This window comes from Oncorhynchus clarkii, chromosome 14 (assembly GCF_045791955.1).
Source record: "Oncorhynchus clarkii lewisi isolate Uvic-CL-2024 chromosome 14, UVic_Ocla_1.0, whole genome shotgun sequence".
NCBI classification, from domain to species: domain Eukaryota; kingdom Metazoa; phylum Chordata; class Actinopteri; order Salmoniformes; family Salmonidae; genus Oncorhynchus; species Oncorhynchus clarkii.
The window spans coordinates 12,221,927-12,244,219 of NC_092160.1; the positions used below are offsets into that span (position 1 = coordinate 12,221,927).

The window sequence follows — 22,293 nt, forward strand, 5'->3', positions numbered from 1 at the left end:
GTCGAGAGTTTCAAGTTCCTTGGTGTCCACATCACCAACGTACTATCATGGTCCAAACATACCAAGAAAGTCTCTCTCTCTCTCTAACTCTCTCTCTCTCTCTCTCTCTCTCCTGCTGTTTTCTCTGCGTGAGCTGTGAGCTATGTGCCTGAATCACCAGCAACCCAATCACAGCCTACCTCAGGCCTCTACACACACGCACACTAATACGTGTCTTTTGATCCCAGATTATTGTCCAGACAGGGCATAAAAACCCCAAAGCAACTTCCAGACACATACACGCATACATGTTCCAGCTAAAACACACATTTTATATTAATATGGATATTAACCTTATAACTTACTTGAGCTTAGTAAAATACATAAAATCCTAATGGTGTGAATAATCTATTTCTTAGTAGGGCCAGGAATCATGAATCTCAGCCATGTCTCCAATGTCCTAAAGAGGAATTCCTTGTTACTTTGTTAAAAATACAGTCATTCCTAGTCTGGACAGGTGAGAGGAGTGTCTCACTGTCCACTGACAGCAGGTTTCTCTCTGAGGTATTGGAGTTCTCACAGTCACAGGACAGAGTGAAAGAACTGAAGAGAACAGAGGAAGGGAACGAGAGAGAGAATGGCAGGCAAGTTTGTGGGTGTTAGAGTGGGAGGGGATATGAGGGGAGGGGAGGGTTAGGTAAAGTGGTATACTTAAGAGTCAGTCATAACTCCACAGTTAGACTTGGAGCTGCACAACCCACACACGAATGACAGACAGTAAACAACCATCTCTCTCCATCTGTCATTCTCCATATCCCCTTCCCCTCTCCCACCTCTCTCTCTCTGTCTATCTGTCACTTCCTTGATCTCTCTTTCCTCTCCCTCTCTCAATCTAGGCATTAATATTAGAGCTCTTTTTGGTTCAGCTGTCCTGTCACCCAAACCTTACTGATTCACCGAGTCTCTGTTTAACCGCCCTATTAGTGAGTAACATTTGTTCACCATAGCATGCAGAAAATACTACATGCAGTTCTGTGTTGCTATTTTTAAACAGCTCCAAATTGGACATGCTTACTGGCATGGAGCGTGTGCTGTGCAAGTGAAGTGTTCAGGATTCTTAAAAAAAAAATGTCTGCTGTATTTTACCCCCTTTTTCTCCCAATTTCAATTATGACCTTGTCTCATCGTTGCAACTTCCCAACAGGCTCGGGAGAGGCAAAGGTTGATTCATGTGTCTTCCGAAACATGACCCGTGCTCCTTAACACCCGCCCGCTTAACCCGGAAGCCAGCCACACCAATGTATCAGAGGAAACACAGTTCAACTGATGACCAAAGTCAGCCTGCGGGCATCCGGACCACCACAAGGAGTCGCTAGAGTGCGATGAGCCAAGTAAAGCCCCCCCGGCCAAACCCTCCCCTAACAAGGACGACGCTGGGCCAATTGTGTGCCGCCCTATGGGATTCCCAGTCACGGCCGGTTGTGACACAGCCTGGGATCAAAAGGATTAGCTTTAAAAGACATCTGAGCTGGTATAGTCCTGAAAATCAGACCCTAGGCAACAGTGACTAGGGTCTGGTTTCAATGACGGACTCTTTAGGCATAGAGGAACTACTTCACTGCCTGTGTTACTACCTTATCCGCTTCAATAAAATACAGAATAGTAGCTCGAAAGATGAATATCATCACAGGAGTCATTTTAAATTAGTGCATTTCGCAAGGGGCTAGTTTGCATTAACTACCTTCACTAAAACCACTGCAAAGGTTTTGCCTGCAAACTTTGGTTTCAAATCGCAACGTTTTGGTATGTGTCTGCCTCTGTCTTTTTTTTCTTTATCGAAGTTGCCAAAAGAGTCCGTCATTGAAAACCGACCTTAGTCACTACTGCCTAGGGTCAGGTTTTCGAGACTATAACTGGTAGACTGAGAAAGCCTGAAGAAGAAGTGTCCTAATAGATTATCTAGTGATGATGGTTCCCCGCCTTGTAGACGTATAAAGAGTGTTGTCTGTGTGCTAATGTGTTCTTCCTTGTGGGCTGATTTACCCTGAACACATGAATCAGGAAATAAGCCTCTGTTCTGGGTAGCATCTGCAAACAGAAGCTGAGACAAGACAACCTCCCTCCCCCATCACACACACACACACACACACACACACACACGACTGGCTGACACTCTCATACCCCTCCTTCCTTCCATCGCTCCATTCCTCCCTTCTTCCATTCCTCCATCCCTCCCTACTCAGTGATCATGCCCCATCTGAGACTCTTTACTGGGTCAGTACACTAAGATGTGCATCCCACATTCAACTCCAGACACTAGGCACAGGCTGAAGCCTAGAATTAAGAGTTCCTCCTACTGCACCAAGACAGACAGAGAGTGTAATTCTTGGGCAGACTGGTCCATATAGGCAGAACTGAACTACTATTGATGACTAGGCTAATTACACCAATTCATAATCACCTAACTACTGTGTCACTGTAGCTAAAACAAGGGTGCATAACAAGGGTCCGTCCCTAAGGAGACTTGGCCATGCCAGGCACACAGAACAAGGGTCCCTACGGAGAGTCCCTAGAGTCAGATTAGTCCCAATGGACATGGAGTAGGGAGACCAGTATATGTAGGTTAGTAGTTAGAGCTCGACCAATATTTAGATAATATTTATTTTTGGGTCCGATACCGATTCCGATTTTTGGGGGGACAAAACTTACTGCCGATATACGGTTTAACAGCAGGGAAATTAAAAAGTGTAATTTTCCACACTACATTTACAGAAATTGCCATTGAAAAGTGCAATTTTATTTAATTTTTTATTTAAACTTTATTTAATCGGGGAGTCATACTAAAACCAAGGTCTCTTTTACAGATGAGCCCTATATTACAGAAGTGACAGAAAATACACAAATCAGAATATAAATACAAAGTGCAAGCAGAAAGAAAAACACGGTGATAAAAAACAAACTCATTCATCAGGAATAAGGTCCTGAATCAGCTGTCTGAATGGCCCTAGAGGCACCAGAACATCACATTCATCAGTAATAAGGTCCTGAATCAGCTGTCTGAATGGCCCTAGAGGCACCAGAACATTACATTCATCAGTAATAAGGTCCTGAATCAGCTGTCTGAATGGCCCTAGAGGCACCAGAACATCACATTCATCAGTAATAAGGTCCTGAATCAGCTGTCTGAATGGTCCTAGAGGCACCAGAACGTCACATTCATCAGTAATAAGGTCCTGAATCAGCTGTCTCAATGGCCCTAGAGGCACCAGAACGTCACATTCATCAGTAATAAGGTCCTGAATCAGCTGTCTGAATGGCCCTAGAGGCACCAGAACGTCACATTCATCAGTAATAAGGTCCTGAATCAGATGTCTGAATGGCCCGAGAGGCACCAGAACGTCACATTCATCAGTAATAAGGTCCTGAATCAGCTGTCTGAATGGCCCTAGAGGCACCAGAACGTCACATTCATCAGTAATAAGGTCCTGAATCAGCTGTCTGAATGGCCCTAGAGGCACCAGAACGTCACATTCATCAGTAATAAGGTCCTGAATCAGCTGTCTGAATGGCCCTAGAGGCACCAGAACGTCACATTCATCAGTAATAAGGTCCTGAATCAGCTGTCTGAATGGCCCTAGAGGCACCAGAACATCACATTCATCATTAATAAGGTCCTGAATCAGCTGTCTGAATGGCCCTAGAGGCACCAGAACATCACATTCATCAGTAATAAGGTCCTGAATCAGCTGTCTGAATGGACCTAGAGGCACCAGAATGTCACATTCATCAGTAATAAGGTCCTGAATCAGCTGTCTGAATGGCCCTAGAGGCACCAGAACGTCACATTCATCAGTAATAAGGTCCTGAATCAGCTGTCTGAATGGCCCTAGAGGCACCAGAACGTCACATTCATCAGTAATAAGGTCCTGAATCAGCTGTCTGAATGGCCCTAGAGGCACCAGAACGTCACATTCATCAGTAATAAGGTCCTGAATCAGCTGTCTGAATGGCCCTAGAGGCACCAGAACGTCACATTCATCAGTAATAAGGTCCTGAATCAGCTGTCTGAATGGCCCTAGAGGCACCAGAACGTCACATTCATCAGTAATAAGGTCCTGAATCAGCTGTCTGAATGGCCCTAGAGGCACCAGAACGTCACATTCATCAGTAATAAGGTCCTGAATCAGCTGTCTGAATGGCCCTAGAGGCACCAGAACATCACATGCATCAGTAATAAGGTCCTGAATCAGCTGTCTGAATGGCCCTAGAGGCACCAGAACATCACATTCATCAGTAATAAGGTCCTGAATCAGCTGTCTGAATGGCCCTAGAGGCACCAGAACATCACATTCATCAGTAATAAGGTCCTGAATCAGCTGTCTGAATGGCCCTAGAGGCACCAGAACATCACATTCATCAGTAATATGGTCTTGAATCAGCTGTCTGAATGGCCCTAGAGGCACCAGAACATCACATTCATGAGTAATATGGTCCTGAATCAGCTGTCTGAATGGCCCTAGAGGCACCAGAACGTCACATTCATCAGTAATAAGGTCCTGAATCAGCTGTCTGAATGGCCCTAGAGGCACCAGAACGTCACATTCATCAGTAATAAGGTCCTGAATCAGCTGTCTGAATGGCCCTAGAGGCACCAGAACGTCACATTCATCAGTAATAAGGTCATGAATCAGCTGTCTGAATGGCCCTAGAAGCACCAGAACATCACATTCATCAGTAATAAGGTCATGAATCAGCTGTCTGAATGGCCCTAGAGGCACCAGAACGTCACATTCATCAGTAATAAGGTCCTGAATCAGCTGTCTGAATGGCCCTAGAGGCACCAGAACGTCACATTCATCAGTAATAAGGTCCTGAATCAGCTGTCTGAATGGCCCTAGAGGCACCAGAACGTCACATTCATCAGTAATAAGGTCCTGAATCAGCTGTCTGAATGGCCCTAGAGGCACCAGAACATCACATTCATCAGTAATAAGGTCCTGAATCAGCTGTCTGAATGGCCCTAGAGGCACCAGAACATCACATTCATCAGTAATAAGGTCCTGAATCAGCTGTCTGAATGGACCTAGAGGCACCAGAACATCACATTCATCCGTAATAAGGTCCTGAATCAGCTGTCTGAATGGCCCTAGAGGCACCAGAACATCACATTCATCAGTAATAAGGTCCTGAATCAGCTGTCTGAATGGCCCTAGAGGCACCAGAACATCACATTCATCAGTAATAAGGTCCTGAATCAGCTGTCTGAATGGCCCTAGAGGCACCAGAACGTCACATTCATCAGTAATAAGGTCCTGAATCAGCTGTCTGAATGGCCCTAGAGGCACCAGAACGTCACATTCATCAGTAATAAGGTCCTGAATCAGCTGTCTGAATGGACCTAGAGGCACCAGAACGTCACATTCATCAGTAATAAGGTCCTGAATCAGCTGTCTGAATGGCCCTAGAGGCAACGGAACGTCACATTCATCAGTAATAAGGTCCTGAATCAGCTGTCTGAATGGCCCTAGAGGCACCGGAACGTCACATTCATCAGTAATAAGGTCCTGAATCAGCTGTCTGAATGGCCCTAGAGGCACCAGAACGTCACATTCATCAGTAATAAGGTCCTGAATCAGCTGTCTGAATGGCCCTAGAGGCACCAGAACATCACATTCATCAGTAATAAGGTCCTGAATCAGCTGTCTGAATGGCCCTAGAGGCACCAGAACGTCACATTCATCAGTAATAAGGTCCTGAATCAGCTGTCTGAATGGCCCTAGAGGCACCAGAACGTCACATTCATCAGTAATAAGGTCCTGAATCAGCTGTCTGAATGGCCCTAGAGGCACCAGAACGTCACATTCATCAGTAATAAGGTCCTGAATCAGCTGTCTGAATGGCCCTAGAGGCACCAGAACATCACATTCATCAGTAATAAGGTCCTGAATCAGCTGTCTGAATGGCCCTAGAGGCACCGGAACGTCACATTCATCAGTAATAAGGTCCTGAATCAGCTGTCTGAATGGCCCTAGAGGCACCAGAACGTCACATTCATCAGTAATAAGGTCCCGAATCAGCTGTCTGAATGGCCTCTTGAGGCACCAGAACGTCACATTCATCAGTAATAAGGTCCTGAATCAGCTGTCTGAATGGCCCTAGAAGCACCAGAACATCACATTCATCAGTAATAAGGTCCTGAATCAGCTGTCTGAATGGCCCTAGAGGCACCAGAACGTCACATTCATCAGTAATAAGGTCCTGAATCAGCTGTCTGAATGGCCCTAGAGGCACCAGAACGTCACATTCATCAGTAATAAGGTCCTGAATCAGCTGTCTGAATGGCCCTAGAGGCACCAGAACATCACATTCATCAGTAATAAGGTCCTGAATCAGCTGTCTGAATGGCCCTAGAGGCACCAGAACGTCACATTCATCAGTAATAAGGTCCTGAATCAGCTGTCTGAATGGCCCTAGAGGCACCAGAACGTCACATTCATCAGTAATAAGGTCCTGAATCAGCTGTCTGAATGGCCCTAGAGGCACCAGAACGTCACATTCATCAGTAATAAGGTCCTGAATCAGCTGTCTGAATGGCCCTAGAGGCACCAGAACATCACATTCATCAGTAATAAGGTCCTGAATCAGCTGTCTGAATGGCCCTAGAGGCACCGGAACGTCACATTCATCAGTAATAAGGTCCTGAATCAGCTGTCTGAATGGCCCTAGAGGCACCAGAACGTCACATTCATCAGTAATAAGGTCCTGAATCAGCTGTCTGAATGGCCCTAGAGGCACCAGAACGTCACATTCATCAGTAATAAGGTCCTGAATCAGCTGTCTGAATGGTCCTAGAGGCACCAGAACGTCACATTCATCAGTAATAAGGTCCTGAATCAGCTGTCTGAATGGCCCTAGAGGCACCAGAACATCACATTCATCAGTAATATGGTCCTGAATCAGCGGTCTGAATGGCCCTAGAAGCACCAGAACATCACATTCATCAGTAATAAGGTCCTGAATCAGCTGTCTGAATGGCCCTAGAGGCACCAGAACATCACATTCATCAGTAATATGGTCTTGAATCAGCTGTCTGAATGGCCCTAGAGGCACCAGAACATCACATTCATCAGTAATATGGTCCTGAATCAGCGGTCTGAATGGCCCTAGAGGCACCAGAACATCACATTCATCAGTAATAAGGTCCTGAATCAGCTGTCTGAATGGCCCTAGAGGCACCAGAACGTCACATTCATCAGTAATAAGGTCCTGAATCAGCTGTCTGAATGGCCCTAGAGGCACCAGAACGTCACATTCATCAGTAATAAGGTCCTGAATCAGCTGTCTGAATGGCCCTAGAGGCACCAGAACATCACATTCATCAGTAATAAGGTCCTGAATCAGCTGTCTGAATGGCCCTAGAGGCACCAGAACGTCACATTCATCAGTAATAAGGTCCTGAATCAGCTGTCTGAATGGCCCTAGAGGCACCAGAACGTCACATTCATCAGTAATAAGGTCCTTAATCAGCTGTCTGAATGGCCCTAGAGGCACCAGAACATCACATTCATCAGTAATAAGGTCCTGAATCAGCTGTCTGAATGGCCCTAGAGGCACCAGAACGTCACATTCATCAGTAATAAGGTCCTGAATCAGCTGTCTGAATGGCCCTAGAGGCACCAGAACGTCACATTCATCAGTAATAAGGTCCTGAATCAGCTGTCTGAATGGCCCTAGAGGCACCAGAACGTCACATTCATCAGTAATAAGGTCCTGAATCAGCTGTCTGAATGGCCCTAGAGGCACCAGAACATCACATTCATCAGTAATAAGGTCCTGAATCAGCTGTCTGAATGGCCCTAGAGGCACCGGAACGTCACATTCATCAGTAATAAGGTCCTGAATCAGCTGTCTGAATGGCCCTAGAGGCACCAGAACGTCACATTCATCAGTAATAAGGTCCCGAATCAGCTGTCTGAATGGCCTCTTGAGGCACCAGAACGTCACATTCATCAGTAATAAGGTCCTGAATCAGCTGTCTCAATGGCCCTAGAGGCACCAGAACATCACATTCATCAGTAATAAGGTCCTGAATCAGCTGTCTCAATGGCCCTAGAGGCACCAGAACATCACATTCATCAGTAATAAGGTCCTGAATCAGCTGTCTGAATGGCCCTAAAGGCACCAGAACATCACATTTATCAGTAATAAGGTCCTGAATCAGCTGTCTGAAAGTCCCTAGAGGCACCAGAACGTCACATTCATCAGTAATAAGGTCCTGAATCAGCTGTCTGAATGGCCCTAGAGGCACCGGAATGTCACATTCATCAGTAATAAGGTCCTGAATCAGCTGTCTGAATGGCCCTAGAGGCACCGGAACGTCACATTCATCAGTAATAAGGTCCTGAATCAGCTGTCTGAATGGCCCTAGAGGCACCAGAACGTCACATTCATCAGTAATAAGGTCCCGAATCAGCTGTCTGAATGGCCTCTTGAGGCACCAGAACGTCACATTCATCAGTAATAAGGTCCTGAATCAGCTGTCTCAATGGCCCTAGAGGCACCAGAACATCACATTCATCAGTAATAAGGTCCTGAATCAGCTGTCTGAATGGCCCTAGAGGCACCAGAACATCACATTCATCAGTAATAAGGTCCTGAATCAGCTGTCTGAATGGCCCTAAAGGCACCAGAACATCACATTTATCAGTAATAAGGTCCTGAATCAGCTGTCTGAATGGCCCGAGGCACCAGAACGTCACATTCATCAGTAATAAGGTCCTGAATCAGCTGTCTGAATGGCCCTAGAGGCACCAGAACATCACATTCATCAGTAATAAGGTCCTGAATCAGCTGTCTGAATGGCCCTAGAGGCACCAGAACATCACATTCATCAGTAATAAGGTCCTGAATCAGCTGTTTGAATGGCCCTAGAGGCACCAGAACGTCACATTCATAAGTAATAAGGTCCTGAATCAGCTGTCTCAATGGCCCTAGAGGCACCAGAACATTACATTCATCAGTAATAAGGTCCTGAATCAGCTGTCTGAATGGCCCTAGAGGCACCAGAACATCACATTCATCAGTAATAAGGTCCTGAATCAGCTGTCTGAAAGTCCCTAGAGGAACCAGTACATCACATTCATCAGTAATAAGGTCCTGAATCAGCTGTCTGAATGGCCCTAGAGGCACCAGATCATCATATTAATCAGTAATAAGGTCCTGAATCAGCTGTCTGAATGGCCCTAGAGGCACCAGTACATCACAATCATCAGTAATAAGGTCCTGAATCAGCTGTCTGAATGGCCCAAGAGGCACCAGAACATCACATTCATCAGCAATAAGGTCCTGAATCAGCTGTCTGAATGGCCCTAGAGGCACCAGAACATCACATTCATCAGTAATAAGGTCCTGAATCAGCTGTCTGAATGGCCCTAGAGGCACCAGAACGTCACATTCATCAGTAATAAGGTCCTGAATCAGCTGTCTGAATGGCCCTAGAGGCACCAGAACGTCACATTCATCAGTAATAAGGTCCTGAATCAGCTGTCTGAATGGCCCTAGAGGCACCAGAACGTCACATTCATCAGTAATAAGGTCCTGAATCAGCTGTCTGAATGGCCCTAGAGGCACCAGAACATCACATTCATCAGTAATAAGGTCCTGAATCAGCTGTCTGAATGGCCCTAGAGGCACCGGAACGTCACATTCATCAGTAATAAGGTCCTGAATCAGCTGTCTGAATGGCCCTAGAGGCACCAGAACGTCACATTCATCAGTAATAAGGTCCCGAATCAGCTGTCTGAATGGCCTCTTGAGGCACCAGAACGTCACATTCATCAGTAATAAGGTCCTGAATCAGCTGTCTCAATGGCCCTAGAGGCACCAGAACATCACATTCATCAGTAATAAGGTCCTGAATCAGCTGTCTCAATGGCCCTAGAGGCACCAGAACATCACATTCATCAGTAATAAGGTCCTGAATCAGCTGTCTGAATGGCCCTAAAGGCACCAGAACATCACATTTATCAGTAATAAGGTCCTGAATCAGCTGTCTGAAAGTCCCTAGAGGCACCAGAACGTCACATTCATCAGTAATAAGGTCCTGAATCAGCTGTCTGAATGGCCCTAGAGGCACCGGAATGTCACATTCATCAGTAATAAGGTCCTGAATCAGCTGTCTGAATGGCCCTAGAGGCACCGGAACGTCACATTCATCAGTAATAAGGTCCTGAATCAGCTGTCTGAATGGCCCTAGAGGCACCAGAACGTCACATTCATCAGTAATAAGGTCCCGAATCAGCTGTCTGAATGGCCTCTTGAGGCACCAGAACGTCACATTCATCAGTAATAAGGTCCTGAATCAGCTGTCTCAATGGCCCTAGAGGCACCAGAACATCACATTCATCAGTAATAAGGTCCTGAATCAGCTGTCTGAATGGCCCTAGAGGCACCAGAACATCACATTCATCAGTAATAAGGTCCTGAATCAGCTGTCTGAATGGCCCTAAAGGCACCAGAACATCACATTTATCAGTAATAAGGTCCTGAATCAGCTGTCTGAATGGCCCGAGGCACCAGAACGTCACATTCATCAGTAATAAGGTCCTGAATCAGCTGTCTGAATGGCCCTAGAGGCACCAGAACATCACATTCATCAGTAATAAGGTCCTGAATCAGCTGTCTGAATGGCCCTAGAGGCACCAGAACATCACATTCATCAGTAATAAGGTCCTGAATCAGCTGTTTGAATGGCCCTAGAGGCACCAGAACGTCACATTCATAAGTAATAAGGTCCTGAATCAGCTGTCTCAATGGCCCTAGAGGCACCAGAACATTACATTCATCAGTAATAAGGTCCTGAATCAGCTGTCTGAATGGCCCTAGAGGCACCAGAACATCACATTCATCAGTAATAAGGTCCTGAATCAGCTGTCTGAAAGTCCCTAGAGGAACCAGTACATCACATTCATCAGTAATAAGGTCCTGAATCAGCTGTCTGAATGGCCCTAGAGGCACCAGATCATCATATTAATCAGTAATAAGGTCCTGAATCAGCTGTCTGAATGGCCCTAGAGGCACCAGTACATCACAATCATCAGTAATAAGGTCCTGAATCAGCTGTCTGAATGGCCCAAGAGGCACCAGAACATCACATTCATCAGCAATAAGGTCCTGAATCAGCTGTCTGAATGGCCCTAGAGGCACCAGTACATCACATTCATCAGTAATAAGGTCCTGAATCAGCTGTCTGAATGGCCCTAGAGGCACCAGTACATCACATTCATCAGTAATAAGGTCCTGAATTAGCTGTCTGAATGGCCCTAGAGGCACCAGAACGTCACATTTAACAACATTTCGAAGGCTGTTCCACAAATAACGTGCAAGAACTAAAAGTTGATTTACCTAACTCAGAATTTCCAGAGTTAGCCATCCCTGAGACCGGTTTTGGTAACTCGTATGTCCAAAATGATGTAAAGATGTTAGGTACAGTATAGAGGTCGACCGATTAATCGGAATCGCATGCATCTACAACCTAAAACTTCTTAACTGGGAATATTGAAGACTCATGTTAAAAGGAACTACCAGGGGCGGCAGGATGGTTAGAGCGTTGGACTAGTAACCGAAAGGTTGCAAGTTCGAATCCCCACAAATCTGTCGTTCTGCCCCTTAACAGGCCCACTGTTCCTAGGCCGTCATTGAAAATAAGAATTTGTTCTTAACTGACTTGCCTAGTAAAATAAAGGTTAAAAAAATAAATTCAAAAAATATATATATTCTCATGTTCTGAGCAAGGAACTTAAACCTTAGCTTTTTTACATGGCACATATTGTACTTTTACATTCTTCTCCAACACTTGGTTTTTGCATTATTTAAACCAAATTGAACATGTTTCATTATTTATTTGAGACTAAATTGATTTTATTGATGTGTTATATTAAGTTAAAATAAAAGAGTTAATTGTTCATTCAGTATTGTTGTAATTGTCATTAATACAAATATATATACTGTATAGAAATCGGCCGATTAATCGGTATCGGCTTTTTTTGGGTCCTTCACAATCACAATCACAATATATAACTTTATAGTATGGAACATTAGATTGTATGGAACACAAGATCTAAGAACACAATAACAGAGTATCGGAATTGAGAACACATGAGCTCAGAGCATCATGTATGGAACAAAACATATTGCCTGCAAAGCTAATGTACATTCTACTCATTCTTAGTCTATGCATCAGAGGGACAGTTAGGAACACAAGGTCTCAAAAAGACCAGCAGAATATAGAACAGCAGGGGCCATAAGCCTATGTTGTAAACTTTCATTCATCAGTTGTAGCAACATCATGATGGGTACAGGGAAAATTTGTAGTAGCCTAAACCTATAGCTGTTACATTGAACTGGGTGTATGAAATATGCATGACAGTCCTCCAATTTGATGTAATAGAAATAAGGCCATGCTCTTGAACAAAATAATCGGCCTCCCTCATCTTAAACGGCACCGACCGCCATTGAAACAGACATAAATAAAATAATTCATAATACTAAATATAGAACAGGTTGTTGCGTTGTGGCCATAGACATATAATCCATAGAAGGGTTTTGGAAACTCTAACCATGGCAAACTCCCGGGTACACTATGGCTGCCAGTACTGACTTGAATGGGAACTGCTATCTATGGATTATATTTCTATGGTTGGTTGCGGCTCTCAGTTTGCCTTTCGTAAATTTCCAAAATACAAATAGCAAGAAAACCGTAGAGTTTGGAAAGCAAATGCCTACTCCTGAAAAGAGAAGACTAATCTGTCATTTGAATGTATTAAAAAATATTCTGCTAATGTCAGCTAGCATGTAAAGAACATGGAATTGCATGAAATGTGTTTCTAAAAGGCCCCCAAAAATCCAGACCCTGCTAAAAAAAAATCCCCATGTGTGGTAAACCTAACAACGCATATGCTCAACTGTATGCCACTACGAAAATGTGATTATAGATGCATGAAATGATTTATTCGAAAAATGGTATTGCTCCCCAACTCAAAATATCTACCCGCGGCTATGCAAACATTCACACACACACACACACACACACAAACAAACACACACACAGTAACCCCTGTGGGAGGTGAAGAGAAGCAGACAGACAGATATCTCATTGTTAGAGCTGGGACGATAATCCCAAAATGATTGACACCGACCATACCGATCATCTATCGCAGGGTTTTTAGCTGATATCATTCATTACGATAAGTAGCTGTAAACTAGAGAAATGTGAAGTTGATGGCTACAAGCATCAAACTAACAGTAGTACTTTAAATCATAAAAAAAAACTCTGGTGCACATTCATGTTATAAAGTTAGTGTTCTATGTATCATTATCGCATCAATTCAGGCAATTAATCACAATATGTATTTTGGTCCATACAGTGCCTTCGGAAAGTATTCAAACCCATTGACTTTTTTCCACATTTTGTTACATTACGGACAGAATCGAAAATGTATTAAATAAAAAAAAATGTCAGCAATCTACACACAATATACCATAATGACAAAGCAAAAACAGGGTTCTATACATTTTTGCACATTTATTAAAAGTAAAGAACAGAAATACTTTATTTTACAGAAGTATTCTGACCCTTTGCTATGAGACTCGAAATTGAGCTCAGGTGCATCCTGTTTCCATTGATTATCCTTGAGATGTTTCTACAACTTTCTAAGATGTTTCTACAACAGGCACACACCTGTCTATATAAGGTCCCACAGTTGACAGTGAGTGTCAGAGCAAAAACCAAGTCATGAGGTCGAAGGAATTGTCCGTAGAGCACCGAGGCAGGATTGTGTCGAGGCACAGATCTGGGGAAGGGTACCAACATTTTTTTGCAGCATTGAAGGTCCCCAAGAAAACGGTGGCCTCTTTCATTCTTAAATGGAAAAAGTTTGGAACCACCAAGACTCTTCCTAGAGCTGGCTGCCCGGCCAAACTGAGCAATCGGGAGAGAATGGCCTTGGTCAAGGAGGGGACCAAGAACCCAATGGTCACTCTGACAAAGCTCTAGAGTGCCTCTGTGGAGATGGGAGAACCTTCCAGAAGGACAACCATCTCTGCAGCACTCCACCAATCAGGCCTTTATGGTAGAGTGGCCAGAAGGAAGCCACTCCTCAGTAAAAGGCACATGACTGTCCGCTTGGAGTTTGCCAAAAGGCACCTAAAGACTCTCAGACCATGAGAAACAGGATTCTCTGGTTGGATGAAACCAAGATTGAACTCTTTGGCCTGAATGTCAAGCGTCATGTCTAGAGGATACCTAGTACCATCTCTACAGTGAAGCATGGTGGTGGCAGCATCATGCAGTGGGGATGTTCTTCAGCGGCAGGGACTGGGAGACTAGTCAGGATCGAGGCAAAGATGAACGGAGCAAAGTACAGAGAGATCCTTGATGAAAACCAGCTCAGGACCTCAGACTGGATGAAAACCAGCTCAGGACCTCTGGGGTGAAGGTTCACCTTCCAACTATACAATGACCCTAAGCACACAGCCAAGACAACGCAGGAGTGGCTTCGGGACAAGTCTCTGAATGCCCTTGAGTGGCCCAGCCAGAGCCCGGACTTGAACCCGATCTAACATCTCTGGAGAGACCTGAAAATAGCTGTGCAGCAACGCTCCCCTTCCAACCTGACAGAGCTTGAGAGGATCTGCAGAGAAGAATGGGAGAAACTCCCCAAATACAGATGTGCCAAGCTTGTAGCGTCATACCCAAGAAGACTCGAGGCTGTAATCGATGACAAAGATGCTTCAACAAAGTACTGAGTAAAGGGTCTGAATACTTATGCTGATATGATATTTATTTTTTTAAATTATACATTTGCAAAAATTTCTGAAATTCTGTTTTTGCTTTGTCATTATGGGGTATTGTGTGTAGATTGATTAGGGGGGGAAATTATTTAATCAAATTTAGGAAAGGCTGTAACCTAATACAATGTGGAAAAATAAAGGGTTCTGAATAATTTCCAAAGGCACTGTATCTACTAATTGTGCCCATCTATCTCTTTTAAAGTTTAGGACTCAGACTATCACGGGTGTCCATTTAACTGCCTGTCAGAAAGCCATTCCAAGGTGAAGAAATAAAGGATAGATTTGTTTTAAACAGCTATATGTAATACATGTGTGCTGTTCAGTAACTCTAAAGGAGTGATGTGTTCTTTAGAAGTGTTTTAGAATCCAGAGGGAATACCCCAAAACCCATTGTGAAGACAGAGAATGCATCCCAAGAGGCACCCTATCCTCTATATAGTGCACTACTTTTGAGCAGAGCCCTATGGGCACTATAAAGGCAGTAAGGTGCCATTTGTGACACAGATATAACTCATTTTACCACAAGAAGGTGGTTTCACCATTTCAAGCACATTTTTCTATATTGTGCTCAAAGCCAGTTTAATCTAGTTATCCTATAGTGTTTTTACTAGAAAAATTATATCCAGTTGTGTAGTGGAGGGTCCAGACAGCTGTTTTGTCTTCACACATCAAAGTAAAGGTGTGCATATTCACTGACCTATTTCAGCCTGCAGCCCAAGAGAGGAGGAAGGGAGGGAGCGCGGGAAATCAGAGCTAGTGAGTGGGAGAGAGGGGGTAGTGGAGAAAGACAGTAGAGAGTTCCAACATAAAAACAATGCCGCAAGAAATTATACATTTTACATGAGGGAGTTCAAATGTGACAGTGATTTTCTAAGGCTGACTAGATTAGAGTTAAGTCAGTGTGTGTGTGAACACAGTGTGAATGTCCCCCATCTAATTGCGACTGTACTCCTTGCACATGCATTTGCCTGCACGCTGAAGTTAAACCAGCTGACAATGCCAGGCTTTCGCCTTTTATTAACGCACCAGCTCTCCACCATCATGTGACTGGGGTTGTAAAACCTTTCTCCCACCCTGCATCACTGGGCTCACAGAGTGGGTGGGGTTGGAGTAGGGTAATGTAGCATGGTAATGGCAGTATAGGGTCTGGGGTGAGATGATGTGAGTGGTTGAAACAGTCGTGGTCATTGAGAATGACACAAACATTTATTTTCACAAAGTCTGCTGCCTCAGTTTGCATGATGGCAATTGACATATACTGCAGAATGTTATGAAGAATAATCAGATGAATTGCAATTAATTGCAAAGTCCCTATTTGCCATGCAAATTAACTGAATTCCCAAAAAACATTTCCACTGCATTTCAGCCCTGCCACAAAAGGACCAGCTGACATCATGTCAGTGATTATCTCGTTAACACAGGTGTGAGTGTTGATGAGGACAAGGCTGGAGATCACTCTGTCATGCTGATTGAGTTCGAATAACAGACTGGAAGCTTCAAAAGGAGGGTGGTGCTTGGAATCATTGTTCTTCCTCTGTCAACCATGGTTACCTGCAAGGAAACACGTGCAGTCATCAGTGCTTTGCACAAAAAGGGCTTCACAGGCAAGGATATTGCTGCCAGTAAGATTTCATCTAAATCAACCATTTATCGGATCATCAAGAACTTAAAGGAGAGTGGTTCAATTGTTGTGAAGAAGACTTCAGGGCGCCCAAGAAAGTCCAGCAAGCGCCAGGACCATCTCCTAAAGATGGCCTGGTGTCAAGAAGGGCAGCAAAGAAGCCACTTCTCTCCAGGAAAAAAAATCAAGGACTGATATTCTGTAATAGGTACAGGGATTGGACTGCTGAGGACTGGGGTAAAGTCATTCTCTCTGATGAATCCCCTTTCCGATTGTTTGGGGCATCCGGAAAAAAGCTTGTCCGGAGAAGACAAGGTGAGCGCTACCATTAGTCCTGTGTCATGCCAACAGTAAAGCATCCTGAGACCATTCATGTGTGGGGTTGCTTCTCAGCCAAGGGAAGGGCTCACTCACAATTTTGCCTAAGAACACAGCCATGATTAAAGAATGGTACCAACACATCCTCCGAGAACAACTTCTCCCAACCATCCAGGAACAGTTTGGTGACGAACAATGCCTTTTCCAGCATGATGTAGCACCTTGCCATAAGGCAAAAGTGATAACTAAGTGGCTCGGGGAACAAAGCATCGATATTTTGGGTCCTTGGCCAGGAAACTCCCCAGACCTTAATGCCATTGAGAACTTGTGGTCAATCCTCAAGAGGCGGGTGGACAAACAAAAACCCACAAATTCTGACAAACTCCAAGCATTGATTATGCAAGAATGGGTTGCCATCAGTCAGGATGTGGCCCAGAAGTTCATTGACAGCATGCCAGAACAGATTGCAGAGGTCTTGAAAAAGAAGGGTCAACACTGCAAATATTGACTCTTCGCATCAACTTCATGTAATTGTCAATAAAAGCCTTTGACACTTATGAAATGCTTGTAATCATACTTCAGTATTCCATAGTAACATCTGACAAGAATATCTAAACACACGGAAGCAGCAAACTTTGTGAGAATTAATATTTGTGTCATTCTCAAAACGTTTGGCCACGACTGTACACTCCTGTGGTCAGAACACCAGGAAACTAACTTACTTCCAAATGGTTTTCAGTACATCTCCCACAGCCACACTCCCTTGAGAAAAATAATGTTCCTTTATGTCCTGACAAATGTTGTCGCTCCTGAACACCAACAGCTGAGTACAACATTAACGATAATGACATAGGGTCTAATCTCAGGGCTCTAGTTATAATCCTAATCTAATCCAATGTCACGCCACAATGGAATACTCTATACAAAAGTAATTTTACTGCTGCTACACATGAATGTGTATTCATATATATTATGATTTACACAGATGTTAGTAAGATTGATTATGTAAATCCATATCTTCATAAGTGTCTTTTGGCTCAAAGGAATCAGAAATATACACTGAGTGAGATAAACCTGCTCTTTCAATGACAGACTGACCAGGTGAATCCAGGTGAAAGCTATGATCCCTTATTTATGTCACTTCAATCAGTGTAAATTAAGGGGAGGAGACAGGTTAAAGAAGGATTTTTAAGCCTTGAGACAATAGAGACATGGGTTGTGTATGTGTGCCATTCAGAGGGTGAATGGGTAAGACAAAATATTGAAGTGCCTTTGAACGGGGTATGGTAGTAGGTGCCAGGCGCACCGTTTTGTGTCAAGAACAGCAACACTGCTGGGTTTTTCACACTCAACAGTTTCCCGTGTGTATCAAGAATGGTCCACCACCAGTGGAGGCTGCTGAGGGGAGGATGGCTCATAATAATGGCTAGAATGGAGTCAATGGAATGTTAACAAACACATAAAACACATGGTTTCCATGTGGTTGGTACCATACCATTGACTCCTTTCCAGCCATTATCATGATCTGCCGTCCAATCAGCAGCCTCCACTGTCCACCACCCAAAGGACATCCAGACAATTTGACACAACGGTGGGAAGCATTGGAGTCAACATGTGCCAGCATCCCTGTGGAACACTTTCTACACCTTCTACAGCCCATGCCCCGACGAATTGAAGCTGTTCTGATAGGGAAAGTGAGGATATAACTCAATATTTGTAAGGTGTTCTTAGTGTTTTGTACACTCAGTGTATGTTCTCCTTCATAGAGTTATAGAGTAGTGCACATACAGTACCTTATGTACATGGATGTATACCATGTCATGGAAAGGTAACTGCTGCCATGCTGCTACAGGACGGAACGGTATAAGCATCATTTAGTTGAAGCCACAAAAATACCCAAATCAATAATGCACAGGATGAAGCAGGAGAGTTTGAATTGGCATAAACTAGAGATTAAAGAAAGTGGGAGGACTAGAAAGTCTCTCAGGAGTTACTGCTGACCATGGGGGGAAGAGAGAGGGAAGAGAGGGGGAAGGGTGAGGTGCATAGGAATCAGAGAGATCTCATTTATGGACAGATGCCATGCAACTCTTCATACCGTATTGAGAGAGGTCCTGGAACAAAGGTTAGAGGGAAACAATAAAAACAGAATTTCAATTTAAAAAGTTAAGATGTCTTTATTGCGCCACAGTTACTCTTACTCTTCAGATGCATCTCATAGAATATTTTTTTAAAGTATTGTAAACTAAGATTGATTGAAAGTAGATCCGTGGTGCTGAAAGACATTATTGAATGTTGATGTGTAAATTATTTGATCACCAACACTTGCCCGTATGCGTTGCATGGCCTCATGCACAAGAGTGCTAGTCTTGAAAGGCTCCATGATGTTGTAGGCAAGATACGCAGATAATGAAGGAGGCTGTGCTTTTTTACCGATTGGTTCACCTCTGTGTCTTTCTCACTCAAACACTCACATGGACAGCCACACACACAGCCCCAGAGTGCCATCCCCTTCCAACACAAGTGTAGGATTTTCAAACGAGAGGTCTAAAAAAAAAAATTTGAGAGAACCAAGCTCAAGCCAACTTCTGTGTAAATACTGCACTTACAACAGGCTCCTGTCCAGCCCGATTTGTCACAGCTCTCCACCTGAGCCACATCAGTCAGGCTACAACAGTGCCCCATCAGACAGGGAATAAGGAGTTGAATGTCTAGAAAAAGATAGTCTGCTTCAACTATCAATCAAATGGTTATAAAGACCAGTCTGTCTGTCAGACATTGGCAATCGTAGGACAAGTCTGCCTGAGACCAAAGCCCTGTCTGTCCAAAGCCCTGTTTCTCCCTCCATCCATCCCTGGCCAGTGATGTGAGTGGAGTAGGTAGTTGAGGACAGGGAGGGTGTCTGTGTGCTGGACACACACAAAGAGACAGAGAAACAATGCACAGAGACAGTAACACGCAACACACTGGAGAGATGCCTCTATGCCAATAAACCTCTGTAAACCCTGTGCTGTGCTGCGTCACAGTATATAAAGTAGACCCAGATGTCAGGGATGATTGGGGGGGAGTGGAATGAGGGGGGGCTTTAAGAACAAATGCATTATCCCTATGAATAAGCACAACACACTGTGCACATACACTTTTAACTATTTTAAATGAACCCCAACAGCATCCGACCTGCATATGCATTAGGTTATATGGTATATTATGCCTACTGTATAGAATAGATGACATAATCCTACTGTAGATTGCCACAGCACATGAATGAATCCGACTGCACTGTGACATGAAAGGAAAAGACACTTTAAACCTAGGCTATTTAGAATAATCCATCAAAATACAAATCGGCCTACTCTATTCCCAAAACCCATCACTATGTTGGATCACAACTGTATTTGTGTTTCAATCCAATCTTACAGGTAACGTTAACTGTTATTTTGAGATTTTAAAAAATCACTTTCCTCTGTCGTCTGTGCTTTTGTTTCAAACGTCAATATCGTGCCCAGAATTACCTGGAAACCGGAAACCTACTTTGTTGTGTATACCCAAAACTCAAATTAGAGTATGTAGCCTATCACTGAGGGTTAGCATTCACACCACATTCCCTCTAAACAGACATGAAACACAGTTCAACAGAGAGAAGTGGACTCGGAGCCAGCCATACCTTTGAAAAGGACCGCCATCCATAGATAGATCCCAACCGAACCTTGTCCAAAAGACTTGCGGCACCGCATCCTTTCGTTCACAGGAATCCGACGACCCTCGAGCCTTCACTGGCGGCTAGAGAGTAAGCGCTTGTTCAGCCAGGGTGTGGGGGCTGGGGAGAGTTGGAGAGTGATGGGCTGAGGAGAGGTGGAGAGTGATGGGCTGAGGAGAGGTGGAGAGTAATGGGCTGGGCAGAGGTGAAGAGTGATTGGCTGGGGAGAGGTGGAGAGTGTTGGGCTGGGGAGAGGTGGAGAGTGAATGAGTGAGATAGAGATAGTGAACAACATTTGCGCTTGTACGATTGTTAAAAGAACATTCTCATACACCCGGGCGCATTCTCGGAGCATAGGCTACTGTAAGAAAATAACTTTTACGCATAACAAAATACTACTCGCGGTCCGAATACTCGGACTTTGTGAATCTTACACTGATAAACTTGTGGCTGTGGTCGCGCTGTCTCTCTTCGCGCGCTCACCCGTTTCCCGCCTCGTCTGCTCCTTTGGTCTGCTCGAGCGCATTCCTCGTGCCACTTTTTTTAAATTGACGAGTGGCGGGGATGACGTCAGGCGCACCGCTGACAGCTTCCAGAGAGGTCTGAGCCTCTGTCTAGGTCAGAGTCTGAGAAAAACATCAACATTTCTAAAAATATATATATATTTTTTTAAACACGCAGACACAAAAGTTCACTATGAACTGTGTTAACAGTTAAAACATTACATTGATCCTAAATGTTGTTCTGAAATGTGTATTACAATGTGGTGATATTTTACACAAACCCCTAATAGGCATAAATATTTTACAAAATAAAATAAACTTGAGATTGACTCCAATAACTGTATACATTATGTGCAATTGCGCAAGTCGGCTATATTCAAAATTCTCAAACATTTTATCTAAAATTAAATCTAAACATGTATTACATTTGATTGTTTTCCTGCAGGTGTATACAACCTACTCCATATAGAACTTGTTCCCAATTTAGAAAAATAAACAAGATGTCTTCATTGCACACTGAATATCTTCACACCCCAGAGTTAATATGATATGATATACTTTATTGTCCTGAGGGGAAATTTGACTTGGACAATAGAGAGTGCTGCTGCTTCTACATACTGTAAATACATAAATAGATAGAATTATCATACACTCCCCTCCCCACCCACACAAAAGTGTAATAAATTAATATCAGGTGGCAGGTAACCTATGAGAGCATTGGGCCAGTAACTGAAAGGTTGATGGTTTGAATCCTAGAGTTGACTAGGTGAGAAATCTGCTGATGTGCCCTTGAGCAAGGCACTTAACCCTAATTGATCTGGATAAGAGCACCTGATAAATAACTAAAATGTCAATGTAAAAAATGTCTAGGTGGCAGTTCCACATGATGAAAGCCAGGCTCCAGTCTGTCATTGCGTCTGACTCCCCTGCTGTAAAAGCAGTTTTATCGACAGGGGGATAAACAAATGTTTATATCTGTTCAGCCAGCTTATAATACCTCCTTGATGGCATCAGCAGGAACTCTAAGTTCAGTGCATGTGTGGGGTCCGACATGACCTTTCTGGCCTGTCTGATGATGGTCTCCTGGAAAATGTCCTGGAAAGAGGAAGGAAGTGTCATGCCTATAATCTTCCCTGCTGTCATGTTCAGTCTCAAGATTTGGGCTTTGAGCTGCACGGTCAGGTTACCAAACCATGTAACAATGCCTTAGCACACGTGTCAAACTCATTCCACAGAGGGCTGAGTGTCTGCGGGTTTTCGCTCCTCCCTTGTACTTGACTATGGTCACAAATTAGTAAATAACTCCCCTCATCTGGTTATCTAGG

At 43.9% G+C, this 22,293-nt stretch overlaps 1 protein-coding gene across 1 annotated transcript in view; it reads right to left on the reverse strand.

Moving 5' to 3' along the window:
- LOC139365978 (neuronal acetylcholine receptor subunit alpha-7-like) overlaps window positions 1–20,982 on the reverse strand; it is a 78,992-nt gene extending 58,010 nt beyond the window's left edge. The window contains exons 1-2 of the mRNA XM_071103046.1: window positions 20,900–20,982; window positions 20,433–20,710 (exon numbers count right to left, since the gene is read on the reverse strand). Coding sequence (XP_070959147.1) covers window positions 20,433–20,502 — 70 coding nt within the window. The 5' untranslated portion in view covers window positions 20,503–20,710; window positions 20,900–20,982. The remainder of the gene's footprint in view (window positions 1–20,432; window positions 20,711–20,899) is intronic.
- Window positions 20,983–22,293: the final 1,311 nt, after the last annotated feature.